Raw genomic sequence first — 13,322 nt, 5'->3', positions numbered from 1 at the left:
TACTTCCCTCCCATCCATCTCTTAGATATGCTGGGCTGTTCCCACTGCAAAACTAAGTTTAACAGTGCAGGTGGCGCTGTGGTCTAAACCACTGAGCCTCTTGGGCTTGCCAATCAGAAGGTCAGCGGTTCGAATCCCCGCGATGGGGTGAGCTCCCATTGCTCTGTCCCAGTTCCTGCCAACCTAGTAGTTCGAAAGCACGTCAAAAAGTGCAAGTAGATTAATAGGTACTGCTCCGGCGGGAAGGTATACTGCATTTCCATGTGCTCTGGTTTCCATCATGATGTTCTGTTGCACCAGAAGTGGTTTAGTCCTGCTGGCCACATGACCTAAAAAGCTGTCTGTGGACAAATACCTGGGCCTGAAACCGAGATGAGCGCCGCAACCCCATAATCTCCTTTAACTGGACTTAACCATCCAGGGGTCCTTTACCTTTAGCTTTACCTGCTGGGCTGTTCCCGCTGCAAAACTAAATTTAACAGAGAATGAAGGAAGAGCTGCTACTGCTGGTGATTTTCTTGGCAGCCATCCAGCGCTGGAAATCACTATAACCTATCTCTCCCTGCCCGCCCACCCACCCCTCTCAATTACTGAAATGTTTCTCAAAATTTGCTCCGTCTGAGTTAAGAGGTCAAAGTTGGGGGGGGGGGAAATATTTACTAAAACACCTTGCTTATCCATCCATGTATGTTCCTGTCCTCAGACTTCTGTTTTGGCTCTGAGAGAACAGAGTGCTGTTAGCCCAAAGCACCTGCTTTTCACAACTTTAAACCTTTTAGGAGGAAAGGGTCGGGAGGGGCATTACTAACAAGTTCACTTAAAAGGTTTTTCTTTTTCCTTGTCGCAGACCACCAATTGTAATTGGTGATCAACAACTTGCAATAATTTATGGGGTACCAAAGTTACAGCACTCTTAACAAAGTCTCACAGGCAGCACATTTGTGATGGCTGCTCTGACTCTCGGCTTTGCACATAGTTTTACAATAAAGTGAAAAGGAAGAGAGGAGAAAATGAGGTTCTCACAGCTCTGAAAAACAAGGTAACTCTGGCTGGTGGGTAACCTTGTTAGGTTATTTTCATGATTTGTAAGCCTTTTTTGGCTGAAGAGCTGAATAAAGATAAAAAACGGAATGAAGAAATAATTGCACGAGGGACAGAATTTTGCACAGCACAACTTTTATTCAGAGAAATCTTTCTCCTCCTACTGAAACACACACACACAGGTACTCAGAAGTAAAAATGTGGGATTGGCTCCTTATATATAAATCCAAAAGCCACTACTGCAGCAAGAATTTCACCTGATGTACTTTTCTCTTTCTGTCTAGGAAGATTGCTGCCTATGATGAGGAAATCCAGCATCTCTATGAGGAAATGGAACAGCAGATCAAAAATGAGAAAGAAAAATTCCTTTTGAAGGCAAGTTCCTTATTCGCAGCATTTTATTATGGATTTCTTCTCAGCTGCTGTAATGTAATAATCAACAAAAAGGAAAGAACTCACTCTGAAACTCACTTACAGGTGGTACCTAACACCAAGGAAACTAGCGCTAATACACCCAGGAACCTCACCAAAATGCTGGAGAGGGTGCACCTCCACAGGCACATACCTCCACATGTGGTGGGAGTGCCCCAAAATCCAATTATTCTGGACAACAACCATATGAGAAATATGTAAAATAACTAAGCAAGTATTAGAAGTCACCCCAGAACTGGCCCTACTAAACATCTTCCAAGATTATAATGCCCACTCACATCACAAAGAGCACATAACCCACCTACTCTCAGCAGCCAGAAGCATCATAGTCAGACACTGGAGGGACCTGTCAGGAGTCAACATGGACCAATGGTACCAAATAGTATGGGAAACAGCCCTATTAGGAAAACTAACCAATAAACTGAAACTGGCACAAATCGAAGAAGACACCTTCACCCCGGTATGGCTCCCCTTTATCAAATACACAGCCCAACAAGGCAACGACAAGAATCCACCAACAGTATACTAATCAATATGGCTGACCTGACTCAAAAACACCCACCCACCCCACTCACACATGAATACAAAGTTCACCACAGCCAGTCACAAACAAACAACCACACCCTAGTCCAACCCCAACCTCTCTCACCACCAAAGGAACACAAACAAATAGTCAAGAGAACCCGCACAAGCGACGCTGACACAAAACTCCACACATATGTTAAGTAAAATAGAAACATCCCCACCCCACCCCCACTCACCACGGCCCCCTCCACCTCTTCCCTCCTTTCTTCCTAATGTAACACTAATGTCTCAGCAAATGCAACTGATCTGTAGAAAATGTAACTTGAAAAAAGAGACATTGCACATACTTTTGTAAACCAAGAAATCTTTAATAAAAAATATGTTTTAAAAAAATAAGAAGAGTGAAGACACAAGTTCATTTGCACAAAGAGCATAGACATAGAGATATGAGACACTGATTTAAATGATTTATCTCAAGTAGGGAGAAGAGACAACAAAAAGACCATGCAAAGTGAAGTAAGCTGATATTTAATGCACACATCCCTTGCTCATATTCTTGTACGATATGCTTGTGATATGATAAAGTCAAAGTTAATGTGGCCTTCAAAAATCATTTTGTTAGATGTACCATATTAAGAATTTGGACTAGAAATAAGTATAAAAGGTAAAAGTAAAGGTACCCCTGCCCGTACGGGCCAGTCGTGTCCGACTCTAGGGTTGTGCGCCCATCTCACTTAAGAGGCCGGGGGCCAGCGCTGTCCAGAGACACTTCCGGGTCATGTGGCCAGCGTGACGAAGCTGCTCTGGCGAGCCTGCACCAGCGCAGCACACGGAAACGCCATTTACCTTCCCGCTATAAAGCAGTACCTATTTATCTACTTGCACTTAAGAGTGATTTTGAACTGCTAGGTGGGCAGGAGCTGGGACTGAAGACGGGAGCTCACCCCGCCGCAGGGATTCGAACCGCCGACCATGCGATCGGCAAGCCCTAGACGCTGAGGTTTAACCCACAGCGCCACCCGCGTCCCTTTAGAAATAAGTATAGGTTATGTGCAAAGATACCCTTATGGATTTCAACACAAGAACCATTTCTTAGAAAAGAGGAAACAGGCAAAGAGAAATGGTTAACTTATCAAGAGTTATTAGAGCGGAGTCAAAGAGACTGTAAGATTAAAACAAGGAAACAGTTAATAGCAGTTTATGGCCTTCAGTTGTTTTTTCTCATTTACAATTAACAGAGAGATTTAAGCTGGATAAAAAGACCTTTGGTACAGAACAAAAAACGATATTTCAAAACCAACTGTATACAGAGGACGAATATGTTATTGCAAAAATTTATAACCGTTTAATGTGTTCTTCTTGCATTTCAAATTTCAACAAGAAATGCATTATTAAATGGGCAAAAAGTGGTTATAATATACAGATGGAATACTGGGAACATGACCACATGCCTTTTTTGTTGTTGTTGTTTAGTCGTTTAGTCATGTCCAGCTCTTCGTGACCCCATGGACCAGAGCACGCCAGGCACTCCTGTCTTCCACTGCCTCCCGCAGTTTGGTCAAACTCATGCTGGTAGCTTCGAGAACACTATCCAACCATTTCGTCCTCTGTCGTCCCCTTCCCCTTGTGCCCTCCATCTTTCATAACCTGGTGCTCTTAGGGTAATTTCTTCTAATTTTACAGGACACAGAAAGGTTCCAGTCCCGAAGTCAGGATTTGGAGCATAAGCTTACAGCAAAAGAGCAGGAACTGGAACAACTGGCTCAGAAACAGAAAAGAGTAAGTGAGATGCAGATACGGAGAAAATTTTGTTTGTTTGCTTGCTTGGCAAAACTTGACATGTGAGTGGGAGAATTGTAATTATATTTATTACAGCAGGATACCATTTTGTTTTTTTGCTTTCTTGGTAAAGCAGCTCTCACATCCTAAATCATCAAGAGGCTGCTTTGTGCTATTCTGTCTTCATTTGTTTGCAGCTATCTTGGAAAGAGTACATTCCTGATACGTATCCAATGGTTTCTTTTTGGAATGTTTTGATTTTTTTCTTTAACCTGACATGAATATAAATTACATAAGTTATGTAAATAAGGAGCATAACCTGCGTAACCTATGTTAAATAGCTGACAGCAAGATGAATAACTTAATATTTCGCAGAAACTGAGCTGCAGTTGAACAGAAACAGCACTGATTGTGACAAAGGCAAGTCAGAATGAAAGAAGCTGCCATCTAACATAAAAATTTGTTTCTTTTTCTTCTCGTATGAACAAGACTTCCATTTCCTAAAGGAAGTTTTCTTGCCTCTAATAGCTTCATTGACTTTAGTTGTTAAGCACACTAGCATCTCTTTGTCTCTGGGTTGCTTTCCTGACATGCATTATACATTTCAGCTGAACTGTTAATACTGTGGTTTTAAACAGCTCCCTAGCATTTTGGAGAGATTTGACTCCCTTTGCTTTTCTGTTCCTTTCGTTTCCAATCACTTCATTTGCGTAGAGTTTCCTCTTATGAAGTCAAGTGTGACCATGTTGGATTTCCATCATAATTTGCATACACACACATAAGCAAATTTAATAGCACTATGGTTGCTGTTCCCAATCCATTCAATTAAAAAATGAACTTGATTGACTTTTAAAATACATTTGTTTGTTTTTTTCTTTCCACCCAGTTAGAGGGACAGTTTAAAGAGCTGCACAATGACAAGCAGGAGACCAAAGTAGAAAATACCAAGTTGAAGCTTACAAACAAAGGGCTGCTGGAAGAACTGGAGAGAACATCCCAAGAGCTCCTCATTGCGCAGCAGCACTTGCAGATGCTCCAGGATGAGGCCAAAAAACTGCAGGAAGAAAAGGAAATGTGAGTGATTCCCAGAACTGGAATACAGCTGAATGTGTCTGAAATATACTCGGAGTCGAGAGTGGATTTCATGCTCTTTATTCAGCTCATAGTGGTGAGGAGGAATGGAAGTTCCCCCACAATATCTGCTGTATATACATTATTTACACAATGGACTGCACATGATTGGCTAATTCCGGGATTCTCCTGTAGGCCAATCAGGTTGTGGATTCACTTCCATCTGGAGCTGGATTGGGTGGCTCCTGCAGACCAATCATACTGCTGCATTGTTCTAGGACCAATCAGACTGCTGCATTCTGAATCCTATTGTTCTAGGACCAATCAGACTGCTGCATTTTGGATCCTATTGTTCTAGGACCAATCAGACTGCTGCATTTTGGATCCTATTCAACTCAGTACATAACAGTGTCCAATTTGCATTGCTGGCACAGGCGCATAACAGGTGAAGGGATGGCCACAAGAATGAACACAGGGGACTGGTATTGGGTTGAATTAGGCCACGACTTTATTGATTACTGGAAAGTTTGGCTAAGGCATTGGCCATGTATCCCACATCAGGCAGCCCTCCTGCTCCCTGATAGGAACCTGGTGGCGTCAAACTTGTGCTGGGGAGTCGCCCCCAACATGGATTGGGTGCCACGATTCTGCACAAGCCGCTGTTGGGAGAGGTGTGTTAGCCCAGACAGAGTCAACCCTCCTGGACACCTCTAACAGGTACCATGACTAAGCTGCTTCTGGCGCAACAGAACACCGACACCAGAGCAGCGCACGGAAACGCCGTTTACCTTCCTTACCTTACCTATTAATCTACTTGCACTTTTTGGCGTGCTTTCAGACTGCTAGGTTGGCAGGAGCTGGGACCGAGCAACAGGAGCTCAACCCGCCGTGGGGATTCAAACCGCCGACCTTTTGATCGGCAAGCCCAAGGCTCAGTGGTTTAGACCACAGCGCCACCTGCGTCCATAAGGTTGCCGGTTATTTTTACAAAACTCCCAACACTAAATCCAGAACACAGATCCCAGTTCTCTAAGAATGGTTGTTATTATTAGGTTATTATTATTAGGTTATTATTATTAGGTTGCAGAAACTGCTGCTTGCCTTCTATCACTGTGCCATTGAGAGCGTGCTCACTTATGGCTTATGTCTGTGGTACGGAAGCTGTACTACCCAGGACAGGATGGGGTTGTGCAGAGTTGTTAAGGCAGCAGAGAGCATTGTTGGCTGCCCACTCTCCACCTTAGAGCAGATTTATGCCACAAGGTGCCATAGGAAGGCGCTGGACATAGTAAAACATCCATCGCATCCTGGTCACTGTCTCTTCGAGCTCCTGCCGTCGGGACGGAGATACAGGACGATGAAGACAAGAACGAGCCGTCTTAAGAACAGCTTCTTCTCCAGAGCGATCTCGGCCCTGAATGGGAAGCCTGGACTTTGAAAGTCATCTAATCTTCCTTGCTGTATTATACTGTATTGTTTTAATTAGTGTTTTTATAGTTGTTTTGATTTTGTGTGGAGTGCCCTACCTGGGTGGATGGAGCAGCCAAGTAATTTCGTTGTCCCCGAGAGGGGGCAATGACAATAAAGATATTATTATTATTATTGTTGTTGTTGTTGTTGTTGTTGTTGTTGTGATGCTTTTTATTTGTCTCCTTCAGTGAGGTTTACAGAGTGACAGAAATGCTACAGAGGGAGAAGTCAGGGCTTCTAAAGCAGCTGGACTTTTTAAGGTAAGAAAATAAGGTGCGGCAAATCCACCCCTGCCAGCTGCGGGAACCAGAGCAAATATTATAAAACCTCAACACAGGCAACTCCCCACTCGCATGCAATCAGCATGCGTATGACTGCTGACATGCATGCCACTCTCAGCACTGAAAGGGGGTGGAGCAGGGCGGGGCAAACTGGACTGGACTTGTGTACATCTTGCAGAACAGAATCACCGTGTAAGCTGGGATTCCCCCGTAATAAGGTTTGGTTTAATATCCTCTCAGCTTTCTTACCACAATACCATATCAATTTCTTAACAAACTGGACTCCCCCACTGATAAGCGGACAGAGTTGGACAATATGTTGTAAGTTCTATGTTGTTTTCCTTTCTTTTCGTGTCCCATCACTGCAGAGAAAGGAACAAATATCTGAGAGATGAACACGACGAATGTTTACAGGTGAGTGGGCTGCCCCAGAATACCTTCTCATAAAACGTGTGGTTTTTTTCTTAGCCTTGACAGATTCTTAACTATATTGTGGCGACACACCTCTGTAGTTAAGTGGAAGAGCACCTTCGGTGCATGCAGAAGGTCCCAAATTCAAATCCCAACATTTGCAAGTGGGGCTAGGACAGTTTCCTGCACGAATCCCTGGCAAGTTGTTGCCTGTCTGTTCTGAGCCAGATGGACCAGTTGCCGGACTTTGTAGATGGCAACTTCCTGTGTTACTGATTCACAAATGTGCACATTCATCATCGTCAACTTATTTGCACCCACTTTTACCACAAGTGCTAACAACATCATCAAAAACCAAATACAATACCGTATTTTTCCGTGTATAATACGCCCCTGTGTATAAGACGATCCCTATTTTGGGGGACTCTAAATTAAGAAAATGGGGAGAGATTGCCCAGAGTTGTTGAGCTTTTTTTGATTGCCGAAAATCGATCACCCACCTGACCGCTGCCAATCGCACACGTCGTTGAAGCCACCAATCACCCGCCCAGCCAATCGACAGCAGCCACCAATTGCCGCTGACAATCTCCTGCTCGAAACTGCAACCAATCGCCCGTTCCCCCTCTGCACTATCCGTGTATAAGATGCCCCCCAATTTTAAACATTGTTTTATAATAAAAAAAATCGTCTTAGATACGGAAAACTACTGTACTTTCAGATGATTTGGGACATTGGTTTATTATCAATCTGCAGGAGGCAACAATTTGGGCACAAGCTCCTCTCTTCCAAAGATCCTTGCATATTTGTTTTTCTTTTATATATTTATATAATTTTTATTAGTTTTTTTAACATATCATTTTCAACAGTAATTAAACATACTTTTACATCTTATTCAAGTTTTTGACTTCCATCAAACCTGCCTGAAAATTCTCCAATCTAATCTCTCAGTATGCATTTCTTATCTTCCCTATTACATTTCAAACTCAAAACCAATATCTCTATCTTTTTCTACTTTGTAACACTTCGTATATTTCTCCCTACAAAACGTCTTGTAGTCCTACTAGCGTAATTTGTTGATTACAGTTGCTCTTCAAATAATTCATATACTTCTTCCAATCTTCTGTCAATCTCTGGTCCCGCAGATTTCGAATCCTTCCTGTCATTTTGTCCAATTCTGCATAGTCCATTAATTTCATCTGCCATTCTTCTTTCGTCGGAATTTCTTCTTGTTCCCATTTCTGAGCTAACAGTACTCTTGCTGCAGTTGTTGCATATAAAAACAATTTAACATCTTGCCTATTAATGTCCTGACCTACAATACAGCTTTCAGGTCATGTGGCCAATAATAGAAACACCGCTACCCGACCTCACCCCCATCCATCTCCCCTCCCTCCCTCCACCCTCCTTTCTTTTTTCTTTTCTTTTTTCTTCTCCCCCTAATGCCTCAACAAATGAAATGGATTTGTAAAAATGTTACACGGGGAAAAAAAATACGAGGCATTACACTTACACTGTAAAACAAGAAAACCCTTAATAAAATATATTTTTTTAAAAAATACAGCTTTCAGGTCATGTGGCTAGCATGACTAAGCCACTTCTGGTGAACCAGAGCAGCGCACGGAAACGCCGTTTACCTTCCCGCTGGAGCGGTACCTATTTATCTACTTGCACTTTGTGCTTTCGAACTGCTAGGTTGGCAGGAGCAGGGACTGAGCAACGGGAGCTCACCCCATCGTGGGAATTTGAACCACCGACCTTCTGATCGGCAAGTCCTAGGCTCAGTGGTTTACCCACAGCGCCACCTGCGTCCCTTCACAGGAGTATACTGCTCTGAAAATAGTGTTGAGTCTGCCATTTTATGTAACTCATTTTGAGGCAGTTTCTATAATATTTCTACAGAAATGTAAGAATGTTCCAACTGCAAGGTGGAAAGAGAGATCGGGCTCGATCATCGGCAAATATATGGAGAAAAAGGCTTTGCCAAAAAGGTAAGGTTTTAGTTTTGCTATTGCGCACATTTATTCTTAATGTAGGGTGCAGAATGTACTGTAGTTAGATACTATTCAAATGAGTGCAAGAAATAGTTCTTTATTGAACTATTTATTTCCTGCAACTATATAGTTTTTCTCCATAGAGAAATATAGATTGCTTTTATATTTCTTTGCTGTCTGTTCAGATAGGGTTCATATTCAAGACATATTCAAAATATGAACCCAAATTTCAAATTCAAAGTTCTGAATTAAATTTGTACAGACATCCAACGTGATATAGAGATGTGATACAGAGAGTTTAAATGATACAGAGATGTGGTTTAGAGAGTTTAAAATACGTTATGTTTCATAATGCATTTTCTAGCCAGTCTTCAGAAGACGACGACACATTTAACACTGAAAGGAGAAGAAATTCCACTGGTTTGAACGGGTATCTTTCATTTGATTCTGATTCTGCTTCTGGTGAGGGACTGACTCAAAGAAGGCCTCTACAAAGACTAATATCAATTGAAGAAGATCACCTGCCCCAGCTTCTAAGTAGACCGGGAGAGAAGACGCTAACCAAATGGTCTGAAGAAGATGAAACTAACTTGCCAGAACTGGAAATGAATGAGATCCAAACAGAATCACCATCTGAACAAACACCTTCCTTTCCCAGGGGGCAACCAGTAGGAAAAGAAACACTAGCAAATGTAAGAAACAAAACCCGAATTGCTTTTATTTTGGAGGTGGATTTTGGCTAATTTATGGCTATCTCCGCTGTGTGCATTACATTAATAATAATAATAATAATTTTTATTTATACCCCGCCCTCCCCAGCCACTGTCGGGCTCATGGCGGCTAACAAGCAATAATAAAAACAAGTTGAGTGAATACAACTTAAAAACAAGATCAAAATACAACAATTAAAATATTGAAACATTAAAATATTAAAATGCAGCCTCAACACAGGAGGAAAAAGGAAAAAAAGAAAGAGGGGGGGAATCAAATTGGCACCAAGCCAAAGGCCAGGCGGAACAACTCTGTCTTACAGGCCCTGCGGAAAGAAATCAGATCCCGCAGGGCCCTGGTCTCATGAGACAGAGCGTTCCACCAGACAGGAGCCAGTGCTGAAAAGGCCCTGGCTCTGGTTGAAGCCAATCTAACTTCCTTAGGTCCCGGGACCTCTAGGGTGTTGCTATTTATGGACCTTCAGGCTCTCCGTGGGGCATACCGGGAGAGGTGGTCCTGTAGGTATGAGTGTCCTAGGCCGTGAAGGGCTTTAAAGGTCAAAAGCATCACCTTAAATCTGACCCTGTACTCCACCGGAGCCAGTGCAGCTGGAAAAGCACTGGGTGAATATGCTTCCATGGCAGGGACCCTGTGAGGAGCCTCGCTGCAGCATTCTGCACCCGCTGGAGTTTCTATTTTTTATTTTTTATTGTTTTTGTTTTTTTGAATTTGCATTTTATTTATTTGTTAACATTCTTATATTACATCGGTAAACGTTGTCGTATTACACTACAGGACCTACTATAATATAATTTCCAACATGTATACAAAAATGATATACATATTTTATATACCTAGAAAGAAAATGAAACCAAAAAAAGAAAGAACAAGGAGAAAAAACAAAAACAATTTCCCCCAAAAAATCATATACATACCAACATACTAGACTTCCTGTCTATCCCGTTGTATATTCCTTTTTTAAAAATCAATGTACTCTTATTATTGTATATTTCTTTACATTTTATCTAATACATTCCTATATCAATATGTGCTCATAGCCTTATTTCTCAACTCAGTCTCACTCCAACATCAATCAAATGCTAGCATAGATAGCGAACCTTTACTGTATTTTTGAACTTATGTTTTATATCTATCCCACTTTTCCCACGATTAAGCCTATTTGAGCTGTGTCAACAGCAAAAAAATTCATAGTGAGTGTGTATTGAGGATACAGCAGGGAGAGCCAGTGTGGTGCTTTCTCCTTGTTTGGGGCATTCCTCTCAGCTCCAGCTAATATGACCAACACTCATGGATTATGGGAGTTGCAGTCCAAAAGATCTGGAGGGCGCCATGTTGAGTACTGTATTAAAACATGTATTAGACAGCAGAGCTGCTGCACAATTGTAGCCGGAGGCATATCAGTGGCAGTTTGAGTTAGTTTTGTCTAATCCTCCTTTAAAGCTATCCTAATAGTTAAAGCTATCCTAATGGTCTAATCCTCCTTTAAAGCTATCCTAATGGTCCCATAAGGGACGCAGGTGGCGCTGTGGGTTAAACTACAGAGCCTAGGACTTGCCGATCAGAAGGTTGGCAGTTCGAATCCCCGCGACGGACTGAGCTCCCGTTGCTCATCCCTGCTCCTGCCAACCTAGCAGTTCGAAAGCACGTCAAAGTGCAAGTAGATAAATAGGTACCACTCTGGCGGGAAGGTAAACAGTGTTTCCGTGCGCTGCTCTGGTTTGCCAGAAGCGGCTTAGTCATGCTGGCCACATGACCTGGAAACTGTACGCCGGCTCCCTTGGCCAGTAAAGCGATATGAGCGCCGCAACCCCAGAGTCGGCCACGACTGGACCTAATGGTCAGGGGTCCCTTAACCTTTACCTTTACCTTTAATGGTTGGCCATCATAACTTTTTCTGGAATCAAATTCCATAGTTTACCTCTGCACTGTGTGAACAAATACTTCTTTTTGTGTCTCCAAAATCTCCCAATATTCAACTTCACTGGATGGTTCTGAGTTCTGTTGGACTGAAAGTTTCATCCATGCACCATGCATGATTTTATACGCTTCTATCATGTCCTTTTTTCTAAACTAAAAAGGCCTGAATATGTTTACCATTCTTCATAGGCAGCTGTTCCACCCCAAGATAATTTCCGTTGCCCTTTTCTGAAACTTCAGTATCCTGCAAAGCGTGGCAACAGAACTGTACCTAGTTTTTCACGTGGCATTATAATGGGTTCAAAATTTTCAATCCCTTTCTTAATGATCCCAAGTGGGGAATTCACCCTTTTCACAACCACCACACATTGGCGTGATGTTTTCATTGAGCTATCCTGTATGGCTCCTAGTCAGTCGCTGTTAATTCAGACCTCATGAATGTACATGTGAATTTAAGATTGATTTATTGTTCCAATGTGCTTCACTTTTTTATTATTCTTTTGTCTTACCACTCTGAACAATTTGGTGTCACCAGCAAACTTAGCCACTCACTGCTCATCCCTAGCTCCCACTCATTTAAGAACAAGTTAAAAAGCATTAGTTCAGCGTGAGAACTGTGCGTTTATTCCTGCTCACTGTTCTTCAGCCACTTTCTGGTCCATCGTTGGCCTGCCCTCTTATCTCATATCTGCTAAACTCAGGAGTCTCTATTAAAACAGCCTCGGTCCAGTATACCTGAAGGAGCATCTCCACCTCCATGGTTCTGCCCGGACACTGAGGTCCAGCGCCAAGGGCCTTCTGGCGGTTCCGTCACTGCGAGAAGCCAAGTTACAGGGAACCAGGCAGAGGGCTTTCTCGGTAGTGGCACCTGCCCTGTGGAACACCCTTTCACCAGATGTCAAAGAGAAAAATAACTGCCAAACTTTTAGAAGACATCCGAAGGCAGCCTTCTTTAGGGAAGCTTTTAATGTTTAATAGATTATTGTATTTTAGTGTTTTGTTGGAAGCCGCCCAGAATGGTTGGGGAAGCCCAGCCAGATGGGCGGGGTATAAATAATAAATTATTATTATTATTATTATTATTATTATTATTATTATTATTATTTAAATGTTTTTGAAAATCAAAGAGCACAATTTCTAACATTATAGAATAATAACGAAGCACCTTCAAAAACATAGGTGTGGACCTCTCGCTTTAAAAAGACCTTTCCCTTGCCTCTCTTTCACCCAGGAGGGCGTGATTGCTTCCTCCCAGGTTTCTGAGTACTTCCACTTTGTTGATCGGTTCCTCCCTGTTGGTGAGGACCAGGTCCAAGATAGGTGATCCCCTCTTTGCTTTTTCCACCTTCTGTATGTGCTTGCATTTTGTCTCCAGTGCACATAGTGAAATATGGACCGAGCAATCCCAAATGGGGAGTGGGGCTGCTTCAGGCATGTCCAAAGACCGTTCCAAGGGACTAATTCGGTCCCTGTGGCAGTCTATCTCTTGGGGTAAAATCCTTAAAAAAAAGCTCAACAACTTTGGGCTAAAATCGTAAAAAAAGCTCAACTCAGCTTTAGGTCAACAACTTTGGTCAGCCATCACGCATGTTCCCCTCATCAAATCTGGCGCCCCTGATTGTAGTTGTTGAGCTAGAGGGCTCTTTACTGGGATATGAAGAACAGTAGGAGA

The 13,322-nt window shown here is 42.5% G+C and overlaps 1 protein-coding gene across 1 annotated transcript in view; it reads left to right on the top strand.

Moving 5' to 3' along the window:
* CRACR2A (calcium release activated channel regulator 2A) overlaps positions 1-13,322 on the top strand; it is a 38,746-nt gene that overhangs the window by 12,430 nt on the left and 12,994 nt on the right. Inside the window, exons 6-12 of the mRNA XM_081911922.1 lie at positions 1,326-1,416; positions 3,682-3,777; positions 4,664-4,851; positions 6,507-6,578; positions 6,968-7,013; positions 8,910-8,998; positions 9,366-9,693. Coding sequence (XP_081768048.1) covers positions 1,326-1,416; positions 3,682-3,777; positions 4,664-4,851; positions 6,507-6,578; positions 6,968-7,013; positions 8,910-8,998; positions 9,366-9,693 — 910 coding nt within the window. The remainder of the gene's footprint in view (positions 1-1,325; positions 1,417-3,681; positions 3,778-4,663; positions 4,852-6,506; positions 6,579-6,967; positions 7,014-8,909; positions 8,999-9,365; positions 9,694-13,322) is intronic.

Source organism: Podarcis melisellensis, assembly GCF_964234715.1.
Source record: "Podarcis melisellensis genome assembly, chromosome: 5".
In the NCBI taxonomy this organism is placed as follows: Eukaryota; Metazoa; Chordata; class Lepidosauria; order Squamata; family Lacertidae; genus Podarcis; species Podarcis melisellensis.
Note: the sequence above shows the minus strand (reverse complement) of the source record. Positions and strands in the feature narration are given on the sequence as shown.